Source organism: Saccopteryx bilineata, chromosome 2, assembly GCF_036850765.1.
Source record: "Saccopteryx bilineata isolate mSacBil1 chromosome 2, mSacBil1_pri_phased_curated, whole genome shotgun sequence".
Taxonomy (NCBI): domain Eukaryota; kingdom Metazoa; phylum Chordata; class Mammalia; order Chiroptera; family Emballonuridae; genus Saccopteryx; species Saccopteryx bilineata.
In genome coordinates this window covers 37307241-37325082 of record NC_089491.1, presented here as the reverse complement: position 1 = coordinate 37325082, position 17842 = coordinate 37307241, and the positions used below count along the sequence as shown (strand labels likewise).

The 17842-nt window shown below is 44.9% G+C and overlaps 1 protein-coding gene across 7 annotated transcripts in view; it reads right to left on the bottom strand.

The window, feature by feature from the left end:
- Nucleotides 1-1328: 1328 nt before the first annotated feature.
- The window catches only part of GNE (glucosamine (UDP-N-acetyl)-2-epimerase/N-acetylmannosamine kinase), a 153758-nt gene continuing 137244 nt past the window's right edge, over nt 1329-17842 (bottom strand). For all 7 annotated transcript variants that reach the window (XM_066256755.1, XM_066256753.1, XM_066256752.1 and 4 more), the window contains 7 exons: nt 14102-14189; nt 13146-13356; nt 9108-9237; nt 8539-8760; nt 6215-6397; nt 3772-3888; nt 1329-2799 (listed from right to left, as the gene is read on the bottom strand). In XM_066256755.1, the coding sequence (XP_066112852.1) occupies nt 2564-2799; nt 3772-3888; nt 6215-6397; nt 8539-8760; nt 9108-9237; nt 13146-13356; nt 14102-14189 (1187 nt within the window). In that variant the 3' untranslated portion in view covers nt 1329-2563. The remainder of the gene's footprint in view (nt 2800-3771; nt 3889-6214; nt 6398-8538; nt 8761-9107; nt 9238-13145; nt 13357-14101; nt 14190-17842) is intronic.

The window sequence follows — 17842 nt, the reverse complement described above, 5'->3', positions numbered from 1 at the left end:
GACTATCAGCCCAGAACGCTGAAGGTCCTGGTTCAAAACCGGGAGGTAGCCTGCTAGAAAGAACATAGGCTTGCCAGCTTGAGTGTGGGGTCGCGGCTTGAACACAGGATCATCAACATGATCCCAAGGTCACTGGCTTATGGCCAAAGGTCGCTGGCTTGAGCAAGGTGTCACTGGCTCAGCTGGAGCCCCCGTCAAGGCACATATGAGAAGTAATCAGTGAACAACTAAAGTGAAGTATCTATGAGTTGATGCTTCTCATCTCTGTCTTCCCTCTCTCCCTGTGTCTGTCTCTCTCTTTAAAAAAAACCCACAATTTACATGACCTTTAAAAAGGAAGCAATACAATATAAATCTCTTCTGGGAAGGGAAATGCTTTTAGCTAGTGAGTTAATTTAAGAACAAAACAAATATAAAAGTGCTGGGATTTCTTCAAGGAAATATATTTATTTTTTTCTTTAGAATTTGGCTCAGTAACAAAAATATTTACATTAAAATAAATTAAGATGTGATTATTGACCATATGTAATAATTATGTTGGAATATATTAGTCTTTCCATGAATTTAATAAAAACTACGATTTGGTTTTAGATTCAGTCCCTACCATCCTTCATATATTTGAGTAGCAATGCAGTCTGGTGTAGAGAGTAGTTGCAGATTTCACCAAGGAAATCTGCAGAGAAAACTGCCTCTTCACAGTATGCACCAATCCTGCCCCGACACTGAGGGCTGAGCAGTCACTTCCTTCCCAGGCATCACCGGGAATGTTTCAGCAACAACCAGGACCTGGAGATTATTTCAGGGCTGGTCGAGTTCTAAGAATCAATCAACCTATCTTGTCATATTAACCTACCAGGAGGGAAGTACAAATGCAATATTGATTCCTTCACTTTACTAATCCTGAAACAATATATTGTAGAAACCTAGAGGTTCTCCTAAAACAATCTGGAAAACATACGCTTTTTTTAGATCATCTAAAAGTGCCCATAAAACCTATCACTAGTCCAAATTACTGTACTGGCAAAATTTACACAGCATAGGGGAATATTTGATTAAATTCGGTGCTGTGCTTACAGAGAGTGCCAAGCATAAATCACTAATGAGATATTTGTATTAAATACAGTTTTTGATAGTCTGAAGAAAATTATATTCACATTTTGAAATTTTTTGATATGATACATTGTGTGGCTTAGCAAAAAAAAAAAAGCACAGAGGGATCTGGGATCAAACCCTGTGTCTAGGACTTACTAGCTGCATAGCTGTAGGTATGTTTAAACACTAGGACAGTTTATAATATGGGAAATAAAACACCTATGTCACAGGCTGCGAGAATTTAGAATAATGTATTTGAGACACAACCTTGTTCTGAACCTGGCACATACAGTAGGCACTTAATAAATGGTGACTATTAGTTCTTCCAGGTTGTGATTGACAGCAAGGACTCTGGCCTTTGTATCTTGACAACAGTGAAAGCATGGGATCTTATCTAGCCAGAACCAGCTTCACAGACGTGGGCTCTACGTCTGACACAAATGCTGCCTTAACAGACGCTCCAGGCTGAATTCAATGTAGGAAGAAAAGCTACTGAGGCCTGACCTGTAGTGGTGCAGTGGGATAAAGCGTCGACCTGGAACACTGAGGTCGCCGGTTCGAAACCTTGGGCTTGCCTGGTCAAGGCACATATGGGAGTTGATGCTTCCTGCTCCTCCCCCTTCTCTCTCTCTCTGTCTCTCTCACTCCTCTCTCTCTAAAAAAAATAAATAAATAAAATATTTTTTAAAAAAAGAAAAAAGAAAAAGAAAAGCTACTGAAGGGAGAGGCGTATGCTTGCCAGTAGCCAATCCTTTTGGGACGTTAATCTTTCAGAGGCTGTAAGTCCTAGCGGCTTCACAGCTGTTCTTAAGAAGATAAGGCCAAGGTCACTAAGGCCACTGTAATTCAGATCCCTGGTCTAAAGTTGCTCAAGATTCTTTGAGAATGACAACAGTAACTTTTGGGGATGACAGACGTGCCCAGCATCATGACTGTGGCAATGGTTTCACAGGTGCATACATACATACCCTGAAGCTTATCAAACTGGCACTTTAAAAAATGCATTTTTAAAAATAAAAAGTTCACTTAAGCCTTTCATGGTGAGATTTCCTTCTGTTCCCTGATGAGATCCCTTCCTGCCATCTAAGTTTAGGGTCAGAGGAAGAAGAATTAATAATCCAAACTCCAGTATCAAGGGCACATTCCCAAGTGAGGCCTGCAGGACTGAGTGGTACATCAAGTAAGCAGAGGCCTAGGGTTGTTGTAGCTCCTTCTGGCACAGAAACTGTGAGCGGTATTTACAGGGTCTCAGCAGAAATGACCCCAGAAAGAGCAGCATCTACAAAAAATGGAGGTTGGGAACGGTGACTTTGGAAGAGGAGACTAAAAGCACAAACTTCTCTGCCAAAGTCACCTGGCAAATACCAAATTTAAATATCAAATTTGCTTTTTTAAGAAACTCGCATCTAAAAGACAACCTGATTCCATTAAGGAGCCCTCAAGTGTCAATCCATGTCCGCTCCTGGGAAGCCTAGTAGATCCTGCGAGTCGTATAGTCCAGAACCATGCTGGCGGCACCGAGCAGGGCAGGATCCACCAAATCCGAAACCACCACATCCACGTCCTGAACCGAGGGCAAGGCTTGCTGGCGGATGACGTCCTTGACGGTGTGGATGTAGTGACTGGCTAGGATTCCAGAGAGGATCACAAGGGAAGGGTTCATAGTGTGGAGGATGTTCACAACGCCAAGACCCAAAGCCGTTCCAGCTACAGGAGAACAAAAAGTAAGTTTCAGGGAGAGAGGCAAATCAAAAATGCCCAACAGGACGGCGGCAGGAAAGACCGCAGCTGGGAACACTCACGCTGTGTAACCGGAAGCAGTGCTTTTAAAGCTGTTCATGAGTTACTCTCCACGTGAGGAAATGATCATGGGGTATTTTGAAATGAAAAAAGCTGGGTATAAAATTGTATCTGGGCCCTGGCCGGTTGGCTCAGTGGTAGAGCGTCGGCCTGGTGTGCAGAAGTCCCGGTTTGATTCCTGGCCAGGGCACACAGGAGAAGCGCCCATCTGCTTCTCCACCCCTCCCCCTCTCCTTCTTCTCTGTCTCTCTTTTCCCCTCCTGCAGCCGAGGCTCCATTGGAGCAAGGATGGCCCGGGCGCTGGGGATGGCTCCTTGGCCTCTGCCCCAGGCGCTAGAGTGGCTCTGGTCGCAACAGAGCGACACCCCGGAGGGGCAGAGCATCGCCCCCTGGTGGGCAGAGCGTCGCCCCTGGTGGGCGTGCCGGGTGAATCCCGGTCGGGCGCATGCGGGAGTCTGTCTGACTGTCTATCTCCGTTTCCAGCTTCAGAAAAATACAAAAAAAAAAAATTGTATCTGCTATGTGATCTCAACTATAAAAATATAGAAATACTGGAAGGAAATGTTAATAGTTGATATCTCTGAACAGTAAGATTCAAAATGACACTTTTTTACTCTCATATTTCTCTGAATTTCCTATAAAATGAACAAGTCATTTCTTCACAGTTATAAAACTAAACAAAAGGAAAAAAATCTGTTTAAAGAGGCAGTGCTGCCAAATACTTTAGAGGCAATTCCCTTTTTCTCCCAGTCGGCAGGAAAACCACCTCTGAGTCAACACTCCCGAGTGCCAGTCCCGAGGGCAGCTGGGCGCCTGGGGAGTCCCGGCTGGTCTGAGGGCCCGTCCCCTGCGGCAGAGCTGCCGGGAGCCAGCACGCACCTGTTCTCAAGATGTTCTGGGCCTTGACATTGCCAAGTTTCGCAGCTTGGATGAGATGGAGGGCACCTACAGCTTCATCTTTTGGTACTGACATCCCTTCCACCAAGAGCTGGTCTTCTGTTCGAGCAGATGAAAAAGGAGAAGCAGTCGTGAGTTATGGCGGCCCTGGGAAGACCAAGGTTACCGTCCAGCCAGTGGGCAACAAGCTCCCAAGTGGGAAAATAGTATTTCCTTTTCATAGTCACAAAGATCATCATTCATAAACATCCCTACATCCAACCCCGATGCAGTGTGGCACTAGCAGTGCCCACAGTCTAAGGCAGGAAGGCAAGGTGCCTGCGGAGGGACACAGACCTGGCTCAGCCACCAGCTCTGTCAGTACGAGCTGCACAACCCTGTCCACTCACGTCATCTCTGTGAGACTGGGGTAATAACATAACAACACCCACCCTAGAGAATCAATTTAGGGATTAAACGATATAATGGACTACACAGGACTTAGTTAAGTATGGGCCAGAGTAAATGCTAAACAAAGAGTAGGTATTTGTTATCTATAGTCCTTGTCCTTCTGCCTCACTCTGCCAGTCACCAGCCCAGACCAATCTGTCTCCTCTGCCATCACATATGGGCTCTGATGGGAGAAAAGCCAAACCACGCAGATTGCTGCTACTGGACCCCACCTGGTGGCCCCCTATCTTCCAGAGGACCCCACAGCTGCCCTGGCAGGCTCCCTCTCCCATTCCAACTCATGGCTCTTTGAAGTGTTTATCTCCTCAGACAACCAAGAAATTTCTGTATTTCTGACCTCCAAGATGAAGGAAAGGCAGAATCCCCTTCCTCTTTGGTGCCCACCTATAAACGTGTACATGCAAACCCTTGCCCCTCTCTTTGGGACCTCTGCCCAGACTGCCCTCACCCCTCCCCTCTTCAGGGGCCTCTGTGTGGGAGCAGCCTTCCTCCGCATCCGCCGCCGCTGCTCCCATTCCCACGTCTCCTGTCCGCCAGCCGTGCTCCCTACCCCCTCAGTTCTTCTCCCCCCACTATCTGACTGAACTGCTTTAAGACAGGCATTCACCCCCAACGGGGCAGAAACTGATTCTGGAAACAAAAAAAACCCTTCTATACAGACTGTACAAAAACAGAAAACATGTATGGTATTCGGGTTTCATGGGGTGAGATAATTAGGAAAAGCATCTGAACAGGCTCTGTGGGGGTGACGATAAAAACGAGGTTGAAAAAACGCTTTTCAAGACGTCAAATGATGTCTTCATGACCAAAGCCAATGAACTGTTCTATTTTCTCTGACCCGTAGCAGCATTTGACAGTGCCGGCTGGCTGCACCCTCCCTGAACACTGCCCCTTCCTGGTCCTGTGACCTCAACGTTCCCTGGCTTCCCTCCCACCTCACCTGTCGGCAGGATTCTGTTCCTGATGCCTCCTCTTGTCTCCTTCAGAGGTTTCCCTACCCCCTCAAGGCCAAGTCCCCTGTCCCCACCTCTTGCCTGGCCAGCCCTCCTGCGTGGCACACCCTGGTGCCGGCCGCCTCCTTTGCCTTGCCGCCAGCGTATGGATGTCCCACTGGTACCCCAGCATTACCTTCCATCAAGACCTGTCCCTCGTCTTACATTCCCGGCCCCAACTTGTCCGACCAGAGCACTGGCAGTGACTCTAGAACTGTCCCATTTAAAGCCTTATTCCATTCAGCTACCTTTTTCCTCCCAGAAAACAAAGTTATAGTTCAGTGAAGAACCTAAAGTGTCTCAGTGGCTTTTCCATCAGCTGACCTCATGCTACATTATACTCTGCACCAAGACCACGGCTTCCCAAGCTCGGAAACGTTCCCTTGCTCAGCTCTGCCTCACTAGTTCTATTCGCCCACTCTCCACCTCTCAGGATGGCACGCTAATGCTGGAGCACCCTCCTGCAGAGGGTGGGAGGGAACGCTGGGGTCTGCAGATGCATCTACATTTCTTGGCCATCATTCTCACTGCACTTGAGACATGGTACTATGACAGTACATGACTCCCTCTTGCATTAGACTGGAAAACCATCCTGACTTATAAACATGTCCAGAAACAGCTTTAGTTCAAACAGACCTTTTAGAATTTGAAAACGACATATAATATGTTCCTACATTTACTTCTTCATCAAAATGTGTATTAAGTACCCACCCGGTGCTAGGGGCTGAGAAAACAAAAATGAAAGAAGTCTTCCCCACTAGCCTGGAGCTCAAGACCCCTGTCCATCTCCCCCACTGGGGAGGAGGATTGAGACCGGCTCAGGACCAAGGACACTGGAGCTTCCATATGAGAGATCCCCTTTTCTTCTAGGAAGGGAAAAGATGAAAAGTGCTAGCTTCGGTGTTCCGCTCTCTTTGGAATATCTACTTTGAAGTACTGGTCTACCATTTGGCTATTTAATTCCTCAGGAGAAAGAAACCAACCGTCATGTAGCTTTTTCGCTTCCTTCTGCAAGGCCATTCCGGAGGCATACGCTTCAATGCAGCCGTGGCTTCCACAGGAACAGTCAGGCCCATCTAGAGACACAACGAGGTGGCCGAGCTCTGCAGCACAGAAGGAGCTTCCGTGGATCAGTTCGTGCTGATGGATGATTCCCCCGCCAATTCCTGCCGTGAGAAACAGCCATCGTTGAGGTGGCTCTTAGTGTGAAACACAAACCTGACACGCAACGCCTCCTCTGTCTGTGCAGGAGAGCTTTGCAATGTGAGGTTCTATATATTTTAATGCCTACTTTCCAAGACAGCTAAAACCTACCAAGTACCAAAACTTTACATGGAATCATTTTGGATGGAAGTAATTTTAGCAGATCCTCTGACACCCTGTATTGTATCTGCTTGGCTCACTGATCTCAACCACAGCGGCAGCGGGCAGTTCTGTGCAAGCCCAGACCCACCTGTGATGACAGCACACCACTCAAATGCACACTCACTGTTCTAACAAAGGCTTTCTCCAACATCACAGTTAGAGCTGTCAGCCGTGTGAGCACAGTGCTGAGGGGACGCTCAACCAAGCCAAGACGAGCCAGCAGATCCAAGTGGGCAATTCTGGATGGCATTCTGCAGGCTTTCTGGGAGGTTGTGGTTGAGTCCCCCCCCTACTGCCTCAGGCAGCTCTGGTCATGTGTCCTCTGGCAGGTGTCCTTTGGTGGCTCTCCTCCCGCGCCCGCACTCCTGCTTCTCAGGATCACTGCCAAGTACAAGGGCAATCTTTCTCAGGTACCAAATACCTCCTGCTTTCTTACATTTTTAACTTTTTTTTATATTTATTCATTTTAGAGAGAGAGAGAAGGGGGGGAGGAAGCATCAACTCCCGTATGTGCCTTGACCAGGCAAGCCCAGGGTTTTGAACCGGCAACCTCAGCATTCCAGGTCGACGCTTTACCCACTACTCCACCACAGGTCAGGCCCTCCTGCTTTCTTAAACAGAATATGAAATATGATTTTGCCTCTTAAATACCATCATGTCTAAAAATTTATGAATCAGTAACTGAATATCAATGGCCTCTTGTTGGAGTTTAGGAACCCTAAGCAGTACAGTGCTTTTCACCTTAGTGGGCTCTGCTTTTGAGTCTTCCCGCCATCTATTACTTCTTGTGGCACCTCCTCCACAACCCACCCTCTCATTTGCAGCTTATGAACTGCTCTGTGCTAGGAAGTGAGAGCCAAGCTTGCTAAAACTGCCCAAGACTAAGACAAGTGTATGAGCTTACAGGGGAAGCAGTATAACGTAGTTTAAGGGCACACAAGAGTTGAAGACAGGCACATCTGGAATCAAATGCTGGCTCGGCCATGTGCAAGCTGAGGCAGTTTTCTCATTTAGAAAACAAATTGGGACATTAGCAAAAATGGTAGAATAAGGAACTCCAAAGACCCAGCCTCCACTAAAGCAATGAATAAACTGGCAGAAAGTAGCAGAATCAGCTTTTCTAGAACTCTGGAAACTAACCAAAAGTTTACAACAACCAGGGGGATGCTTAATCAAAAAAACAACTGAATATTTATTAGTAAGAGCGTTCTGGTATTTTCTGGTCCCATCCCCGACCCCCACACACTGGCAGTGGCCTTGAACAGCAGCCCACATTCCCAATACAGATGGCAGTACTTGCGGGAGCTGAACTAACCTTCTCAAAGAAAGGTGGTTTGTTGTGACCAGCTCAAAGGGCCAGCCTTTATCTCACCTACCTCGAACTCTCCTAGGGTGAGGGGATACCCAAGGGGCATTTGTCCAAAACATTTTAAGCAAAATACACTTAAACTAGCTTCTGCTGTGTAGGGAAATGGGTAACAGCTGGAGCAAACACTATACTAACCAAGAGGGCTGGGAGGAGAAGCTGGGGATGAGAAGCTTTGGGGAGCAAGGATTTTGAATAGCTCTGATAAGCTCCTGAGATTTTAAAATTGATTTTAGAGAGAGAAAGAGAGAGAGAAAAACATCAATTCATTCCACTTATCCATGCACTCACTGGTTGATCCTTGTATGTGCCCTGACTGGGGATCAAACCCACAACCTTGGTATATCGCGATGACGCTCGAACCAACCAAGTTACCTGGCCAGGGCAAGTTCCTCAGATTTTAGGCCATGTACTTGCTCAGAAAAGACCTGAGCAGACCCTCAGCTCTCCGTGTGGCTCATCTTCAGGCTATACCCATGCAGGCTAAAGCAAAGTTGTGAACTGCCTCACTGAGGGCTGAAGGTGTGCCCCAGTCCACACTCAAGCTCCTGAGCAGCTGTCTCGTACCCCTCTTACCTGTGCCTGTGATAAGTGTCACAAAGTTTTCCAGGCCCTTTCCTTGGCCAAATTTCCTTTCTGCCAGGGCGGCACAGTTGCCATCATTGTCTACCCACACGGGGAGATGCAGAGTGTCAGACAGGGGGGTTCTGAGGTCCACAGAGTTCCACTCTTGAATCAGTTTGGTTGAATGCAACACAATTCCTTCCCGAGGATTTACACGGCCACCTGTGGAAATACCTGAGCTCCACCACAAACAGAAGGGAAAAAATCCTAATTAGCAATCTTAGAAAAGTGTGCCAACTTTCTGGACTTGGAACACAAACGAATTCACCCAACATATCCTAAGATTGACATTATCAAGGACTGCAAGGAAATAACAGATACTAACTCCCAGATACACAGGACTATCAGTGCTCTCCCAAAATGCTTGTTGGTGTCCTGGTTCCTCACCTGGGGTGTGCAGGCAGCACCTGGAGCCGTGTACACACAGGGCAGACAGTGACTTGACGGTCACTCATGCAGCAGAAGTCAATATTTTGTACGTTAAAATGAACATTTCTTGGATATGTAATTCACAATCTTACCTACTCCCAAAATCCTGCAGTTCAGTTTCACTGCTTCTGCGGCAGCTTCTACACACATCTGCAGGATTAAATTAATCCTTTCTTCATAGGTTTTAGGATTAAACTGAGTATACTTCTTAACTATTTCACCCTAAAAGAGAAAAAACAACACTATCTGTTTCTGGTTCTTAGCTAAGGAAGCATACACAGTGAATCTTTTGGCCTTTTTCATGATAAATCAGACACTGCCACAGGAGAGTCCTACAGATTCAGATTACTGCTTTTGAAACGAGCCGTCTGGCTGCAGCCAGCCCGAGGATACACCCAGCTCCTTTCCTGGGAAGCCGTTCTGCCACATGACTGTTGAAGCAATGACAATTCCAGAGCCAACCAGATGGGCCCCTCTCTTAAACTAAAAGTCAGTGTTGGCTAATCTGAATCTTCATTAAAGGGTCATATTTTACTCTTTCAGGGTGACAAATTTTCCTTGCTAAAATACCCAGGCAACTAAGTAAATATCCTAAGTACTTAAGCTTTAATCCTCGCCCATAACTGAAGCCAATAATGGTACGGCACCATGATGTGTAAATCGCTGTGTTCTGTGATGTTTTAGTACTTCTCAGGGACAGACCCTCCTCATTAGTCTTGTTTTTAATTTATTTTCTTTGTTCTTCTCACTTGGGCATTAAGTAAATTTCAGAATAATGTTAAACTTTTAAAAATTTCATTGAAATGTTGACTAAAATTATGTTAAATTTATAATTCAATTTGCAGAGGACTGATAATTAAAAATGTCAGTATTCCAGATATTTCTCAAGCCTTTACATTTTACAGTAAAGTTGTCTAATTTTCTTTGTATTGATCACACAGTTGTCTGATTTAAATTATTCTTAGAAGTTTTTGTTGTGTTATCCATTCTTTTGTTACTAATGGATTTATAAATATTTACGAAGGTCGAAGCTGTCACTAATGAATGCCATTAAAAATAACCTAAAGTGGAAAACTCCAATTAATTTTTTTTTTTTTTTTTGTATTTTTCTGAAGCTGGAAACGGGGAGAGACAGTCAGACAGACTCCCGCATGCGCCCGACCGGGATCCACCCGGCATGCCCACCAGGGACGACGCTCTGCCCACCAGGGGGCGTAGCTCTGCTGCGACTAGAGCCGCTCTAGCGCCTGGGGCAGAGGCCAAGGAGCTATCCCCAGCGCCCGGGCCATCTTTGCTCCAATGGAGCCTTGGCTGCGGGAGGGGAAGAGAGAGACAGAGAGGAAGGAGGGGGCGGGGGTGGAGAAGCAAATGGGCACTTCTCCTATGTGCCGTGGCCGGGAATCGAACCCAGGTCCCCCGCACGCCAGGCCGACGCTCTACTGCTGAGCCGACCGGCCAGGGCTCCAATTAATTTTTGAAGGACTAACAAAAGCCTAACTTCCAACTAAAAAGCTTCTTTAACCTCACGAAAAATAAAATTAAAAAAATAATAATAACCTAAAGTGCCTGACCAGGTGGTGGAGCAGTGGATGGAGCGCCAGACTGGGACGTGGAGGACCCAGGTTCGAGGCCCTGCAATCGCCGTCTTGAGCGCAGGTTCATCTAGTTTGAGCAAAGGTCACTGGCTTGAGCAGAGGGTTGCTCAGTCTGCTAGAGTCCCCCGGTCAAGGTAGTCAAGGTACATATGAGAACAATCAATGAACAGCTGAAGTGCCACAATGAACAACTGATGCTTCTTGTCTCTCTCCCTTCCTGTCTGTCCCTATCTGTCTCTCTCTCCTCTTTGTCAAAAAACTCCCAAAAACCTAAAGTTGTGATTTTCAACCTTGACTGTGCATCAGAATCAGTCGGGCCGCTCTGACAAATCCTGGCACCTGACCTCCGCTCTCCGAGATTCCAATAAATCCGTCTGGGGTGGGAGCCAGTGTCCGTATAGTTTTTAGTTTCCAGACAATGCTACTGAGCAATCAGGGTTGACAAACACTTACCCAAAGGAAAGCTAAAATCTCTGCCTACAAATTTATAAGTAGAAAATTATTGATTCTTATATATTTATCATACAATCTAGCCATTTTACTCAATTGTCTTACTAATTCTATAAGATTGTTGGTTTATTCACATTGCCTACAAGTAACATTTTTTGTTTTACCCTGTCCACAATCGCCACTTTTGCTGTTTGTTCCATGCTTTGTTTCCTTCATAACTTCCAGAATTATGTTCAGTAATGACATTGAAAAGATCCTTCTCATGCCTGACCAGGCAGTAGCACAGTGGATAGAGCATCAGACTGGGACACAGAGAACCCAGGTTTATAACCCCAAGGCTGCCAGTTGGAGTGCGGACTTATCCGGCTTGAGTGCGGGCTCACCAGTTTGACCAAGGGTCACTGGCTTGAGTGTGGGATCAGAGACATGACCTCATGGTCGCTGGCTGGAGCCCAAGGTCACTGGCTTGAAGCCCAAGTTTTCTGGCTTGAGCAAGGGTGTCACTGGCTCGGCTGGAGCCCCCCGGTCAAGGCACATATGAGAAAGCAATCAATGAACTGCTAAGGTGCCACAATGAAGAACTGATGCTTCTCATCTCTCTCCCTTCCTGCCTGTCTGTCCATGTCTCTCTCTCTCACTTAAAAAAAAGGAAAAAAAAAGAAAAAGGAAAATATCCTTCTTGATTACAGTAATAATGCCTCTAGAATTTCGCCATGACAGAGGGTTGGCCATTGATAATGGAATATATCATCTTTATGTCAAGAATATATATATATAATATTATATATATATTGTGTGTGTGTGTGTATGTGTGTGTGTGTGACAGACAGAGAGAGGGACAGATAGGAACAGACAGGAAGGGAGATGAGAAGCATCAATTCTTCATTGCGGCTCCTTAGTTGTTCATTGATTGCTTTCTCAAATGTACCTTGACCGGGGGGCTGCAGCAGAGCAAGTGACCCCTTGCTCAAGCCAGTGACCTCACGCTCAAGCTGGCAACCTCGGGGTTTCAAACCTGGGTCCTCTGCATCCCAGTCTGCCACTCCATCCACTGCTCCACCACCTGGTCAGGCAAGACAATATTCTTCAATAAAGGAGGTCTTTGGCTTTTCTGAGAAAATTGTGTTTTGTTTTGCTTTTCTTTATTGATCTAAACAACTATGTGTTTAAAATCTTTGATTTTTCTCATGAACTCCTGAAACTATATATCAACAATATTTCAATAAAGATTTTTCTGGTAGGTTTATTCCTCCTTGTTAATTTGGTGTTTTTATGAAGGCTCTCTCGACCTCTGTCAACAATGTGGTGTTTAAGGGATTGGAAGTATGCTGTACTCAACCAAGATCATGTTTTAGAGACGATGTAATTCCTCTCACATTTGCAGACACCCACCCTGGGTTGTGAATGATCAGCATACTTCATAATCCAAGCTGTTAACCAAGTACAGAATTTCAGTTTCCTGGGCGGCAAAATCCCTCTCTGGAGCCTAAGGGGTCTCCCACTGTCAACTCAAGTCTCCTAACTTGGCTTCCTGAGAACTGTACTTCTTTTTTTTTTTTTCTACAGAGACAGAGAGAGACTGAGAGAGAGGGATAGATAGGGACAGACAGACAGGAACGGAGAGAGAGATGAGAAGCATCAATCATCAGTTTTTCATTGTGACACCTTAGTTGTTAATTGATTGCTTTCTCATATGTGCCTTGACCGCGGGCCTTCAGCAGACCGAGTAACCCCTTGCTCGAGCCAGCGACCTTGGGTCCAAGTTGGTGAGCTTTTTTTTTTTTTTGCACAAGCCAGATGAGCCCGTGCTCAAGCTGGCAACCTTGGGGTCTTGAACAAGGTTCCTTACGCATCCCTGTCCGACACTATCCACTGCGCCACCGCCTGGTCAGGCCAGAACTGTACTTCTTTGAAGTGTTAATGATTAGTAAAATAATGGGACAAACATTGTAATGAATCCAAAAAGATAATACTGTGGGAAAATGACTACAAGCTTTCATATATGTTTCTAGTCCTATCCAACCATACTTTTAAAAAATCAATTACTCATGAGATATAAAGGTAAGACCTTAGGAGTTCTTTTACCTTCATGCTGACTATTGCCACTCGGAGGTTTGTCCCGCCAAGATCAACAGCCAGGGCACTCAGAGTTTCAAGAATATGGTCAATGTCTTGGGAGATGTTTTCCTTCACAGGAGGAAAGCAGAATTTCTTTTGTAGTGGCTCTTGAAGATCAATAGATTTGAGAAACTTCAAAATCCTTGGAACAGCATTTCCATCCCCATATATCTTTGAACTGCAATATCCAAGAAGTCAAATTAAATGTTTCTCTCCTGCATGCTAAATGCCATTGAGGACATGGCACTAATGTCCTCAGACATGAATTGCAGACATGAGGTAAGTCTGTACTTTCTCCTTTTAAAATAACATCTGATCTATTTAGCAACACTGTAAGTAGCTTCACATCACCAATGCAATGTCTAATTCCATTGTTGATTGAAATACAACTATTTTCCAGCCTGAGATACCATTAAAAATGCCTATATTATCAAAGAAAAATTAACTTTGTTAATTTAAACATATAACAGTTTGTGACAATTTTTCTTTTTCTTTTTTAGTTTTTATATTTCATTCATGGGAGGAAGTTATTTTCAGGAAAAAAAACCATTCAAATACAGGAAAATCTCATTAATTTAAAATAGAAAGGAGAGTAGTCTAAATTAAAATGCTAACCTAGACTATTTTTACAGAAAATCAATTATATTACTTTCTAATATTTATGAAAATTCAAAGTAAGCTAAAAGAAGCATTTCCTAGCTATATTATAATTGAGACCAAAAAAAAATTATTCTCCGTCAGAACCCTTGGTAGAGTAATAGCAGATATATTAGCAGGCCCTGTCTCACCCCCAGCTCAGGACCCCCAGGGATGGATGGAGGACGAGAACTCCATTAGGATGATTAAACAGTGGCCACAGCTTGGATAGAGTCCCTAGACAGCTCCTCTTTTAAATCACTTTTAAAAAGAGGCTGTGTACTCACCAAGGATACTGTTTACCAAACTGAAGGTGCAGCGCCTGCAGTATTTTGTCTTGAGTATCAGCATCCCGGACGTGAAGGACGTTCTCCCCTAGGTGAGTCCAGTGACACAGTACAAGGATCACAAGTAGGAATATCCAAAGAATAAAGAAATTAGCAGCGGGTTATGCTCATAATTATCCCTGAACCCCAGAGGACTTCAAATAGTCTTCTTCTTTTAGAGAGACATCAAGTTTTCTACAGTATACCTTTTAAAGTACTCTCAGAAAGATTTCCATATATCGAATACTTAAGGGCACTAGGGTCCTCATTCCCAAAGAAAATAAATCAAGGTTTTGTATGTTTATTGAAATAAATAAGGGGGATTAATCTAGAATCCACTTGTCACTCATCTAGTCATCTAGCATGTCCACTCTTTCAGGCCGCCCTGCCTTCTGTCTCCTTAGCCAGTTATTCAATCAGCCGGTCTGGCCAGGTTGGTCAGTCAGTCAACTGGCCATCAGCTGTTCAGGCAGTCTCTTTCTCTCCATGTAGTGTCTGAGCAATACGTACAAGAATAAATATCAGGAAAATGCCATGTTTTTCAACAGACTTGGCTAAGAAGAGAAGAGCCGAAAGGTGGTAGCTGGAGGAAGGTATGGGGCCAAGAAAGAGGTTATTTTGTATTATTTTTAGATAGAAAGGCCTAGGCGTGTTTAAATGATGAGGAAGCTAAAGACACATAGAAAAGAGAAGATAACGGATCAGTCCCTGAGAAAGCAGGAGGGGTGATTTAGAACATAGCAGGCTAGCAGTGGACAGGCAAGAGGGACCCCACACCCCATACCCTCCAGGGTAAAAAAGGTAAAAAGGATGGATGAGCATATGTTTATTGGTTTCCTCTGAGCTCACTGGCAGTTCCTTTTGAGTCTTCCTTGATGGGCCTTCTGTTCCTCACCAAAACTAAATGCTGAAGAGCTCCAGGGGTTGGTCCTGGGCTCCATTCTCCTCCCAATTTATATGTTCTCGCTGGGTAATCTAATTTAGTCCCTTGGTTTTAAATACTATCTCAAGCAGAATGTATCATTATCTGCAATATCCTTTCCCTGTACTAGTAATAGAATTTTAAATGGGCATCTGAGCATCCAGGTAAAGAGTATATTCTTCAGCTTCCCTCACAGCTAGATATGGCCACATGACTATGTTCTGTTAGGACGTATGAAGAAATATTTGCAACTTCCAGGTTGTGCTTTTAAACGGAAGGACATCTTCTCTTTACCCCCCTTCCCAATGGCTAAAATGTAGACTTAACAGCAAGATAGATGGAGGTCGCCTGACCAGGCGATGGCGCAGTGGATAGAGCGTCGGACTGGGATGCAGAGGACCCAGGTTCGAGACCCTGAGGTCGCCAGCTTGAGCGTGGGTTCATCTGGTTTGAGCAAAGCTCACCAGCTTGGACCCAAGGTCGCTGGCTCGAGCAAGGGGTTACTCGGTCTGCTGAGGGCCCACAGTCAAGGCACATATGAGAGAGCAATCAATGAACAACTAGGGTGTCACAACGAAAAACTGATGATTGATGCTTCTTATCTCTCTCCGTTCCTGTCTGTCTGTCCCTGTCTATCCCTCTCTCTGACCCTCTCTCTGTCTCTATAAATTTAAAAAAATTAAGAAAGAAAGAAAAAAGATAGATGGAGGTGGCTCAGGAGATAAAGTGTCACCCTGGAACACTGAGGTTAAGGTTCAGTCCCCAGTCAGCACATACAAGAAGCAACCAATGAGAATACAACTAAATGGAACTAAGTGAAACTATGAGTTGATGCTTCTCTCTCTCTCTCTCTCTCTCTCTCTCTCTTTCCCTCCCCTCCCTCATTTCCCTTCCCTCTCAAATCAGTGAGAAAAAAATTTTTTTTTAAATTTATTTAAGGCACCATTACTTTGGCTCTCTCTGCTACAGCAGCTGAACTGATATCCTAACTAAATACCATCCCATATGCTAATCACTCAAATTTATATTTTCAACTCTAACTCTCCCTGGAACTATTTAGCTGCTTATGCACCATCTCCACTCTGATATCTAATCGGCTTCTCAAACTAAACAAAGCCATTAGAGAACTCTTAGTTCCACCCTCCCAAGTCTGCTCTTCCCTCAGTGTCTACCATATCAGGAAAGAGTAGCCCCAATCCAAAACTTAAGAGTTAATGTTGATTCCTTTCACTTCTCATATCCAAGCATCAGCAAATACTATAACAAACCCCAAATCTAACTCTTCTCCATCTCTAAAGTACCATAGTCTAAGCCACTGTCATCTCTCATATGAACTCGTCTCCCTGCTTCCATTCCTGCCCCACTGCAATCCCTCACCAGAGAGCAGCCAGTTATCCTTCCAAAATGCAAGAAATATTGTGCCATCTTCTCTCTTAACCCTTTGAGTAGTGCAAACATTCATGTATGTCCTCACTCAAAGAGTTAACAAAAAACTCACTACTCAAGGGTTAAATGGCTTCCCATCATACTTAGAAAAAAATCCAAATCATTTACCCTGGCTTAGGTCTGACTCCTTCTCTAACGCCATCTTGCATCCACTCTTCTGCTTGCCCACTACTCCACAGCTACACCGACCCTTCTGTTTCTCAGGTACATTAAGCCTATTCCTCCCTTAAGTGTTCACAGTGGCGTTTTCTTCTGCTTCTCCCCAATGCTCACATAGCTAATTCGTTGTCATTCATAACTCAGCTTAAGCATCATCTTCTAAAAAAGTCCTTCCCTTATCTAATCTAATGTAGCCCACACATTACCTTCTGTTATAATCTGGACAGCACACAAATTTTTTTGTGTGTTTTGGTCTGTTGTCTACCTCTCCCACTAGAATGGAAGTTACAGGAGAGCTCAGCCCTTTTTAGACCTAGTTTACTGCTGAATCCCAGTGCCTAGCATATAGTAAGTGCTTATTAAATATTTTCTTGATGAATTAATGAATGAAGTTAAAGGAATTTTCATCTGATGGCTTCCATTTTCTCTGGGCAGTAGAGAGCAAAATAATACTTTGGGAATGAAAAGGAAGGTCTAAAATTAACACAAAGTTAGGGTGGCATTTATAAAGGACAGCTGGAACTAATCTCCTTGATTCTAGTCCAGTTCTTTTTCTATGAATGACATATATTTTCCATTAGCTATAGAAATATGTTTGCATAGAGACAGTATTAGAACTTGGACTAATATTAATAATAGGGTAAGATCGGTTAGCAAATTCTTTAATAATAATCCTATTCATACTTGAGTTATTAAGGGGGCATCTTACTTAGAATTGCCATGCTCTAAAGTACTGACTCAAGTGCCTCTACTAGGCCCCAAAAATGAAAGACTAGTATTCATATACTGATAACACATTCAACTACATTCTCTCTTTTTTTTTTTTTTTTTCTGAAGCTGGAAACGGGGAGAGACAGTCAGACTCCCGCATGCGCCCGACCAGGATCCACCCATGCGCCCGACCGGGATCCACCCAGCACGCCCACCAGGGGCGACTCTCTGCCCACCAGGGGGCGATGCTCTGCCCCTCCGGGGCGTCGCTCTGCCACGACCAGAGCCACTCTAGTGCCTGGGGCAGAGGCCAAGGAGCCATCCCCAGTGCCCAGGCCATCTTTGCTCCAATAGAGCCTCGCTGCGGGAGGGGAAGAGAGAGACAGAGAGGAAGGGGGAGGGGGGCTGGAGAAGCAAATGGGCGCTTCTCCTATGTGCCCTGGCCAGGAATCGAACCCGGGTCC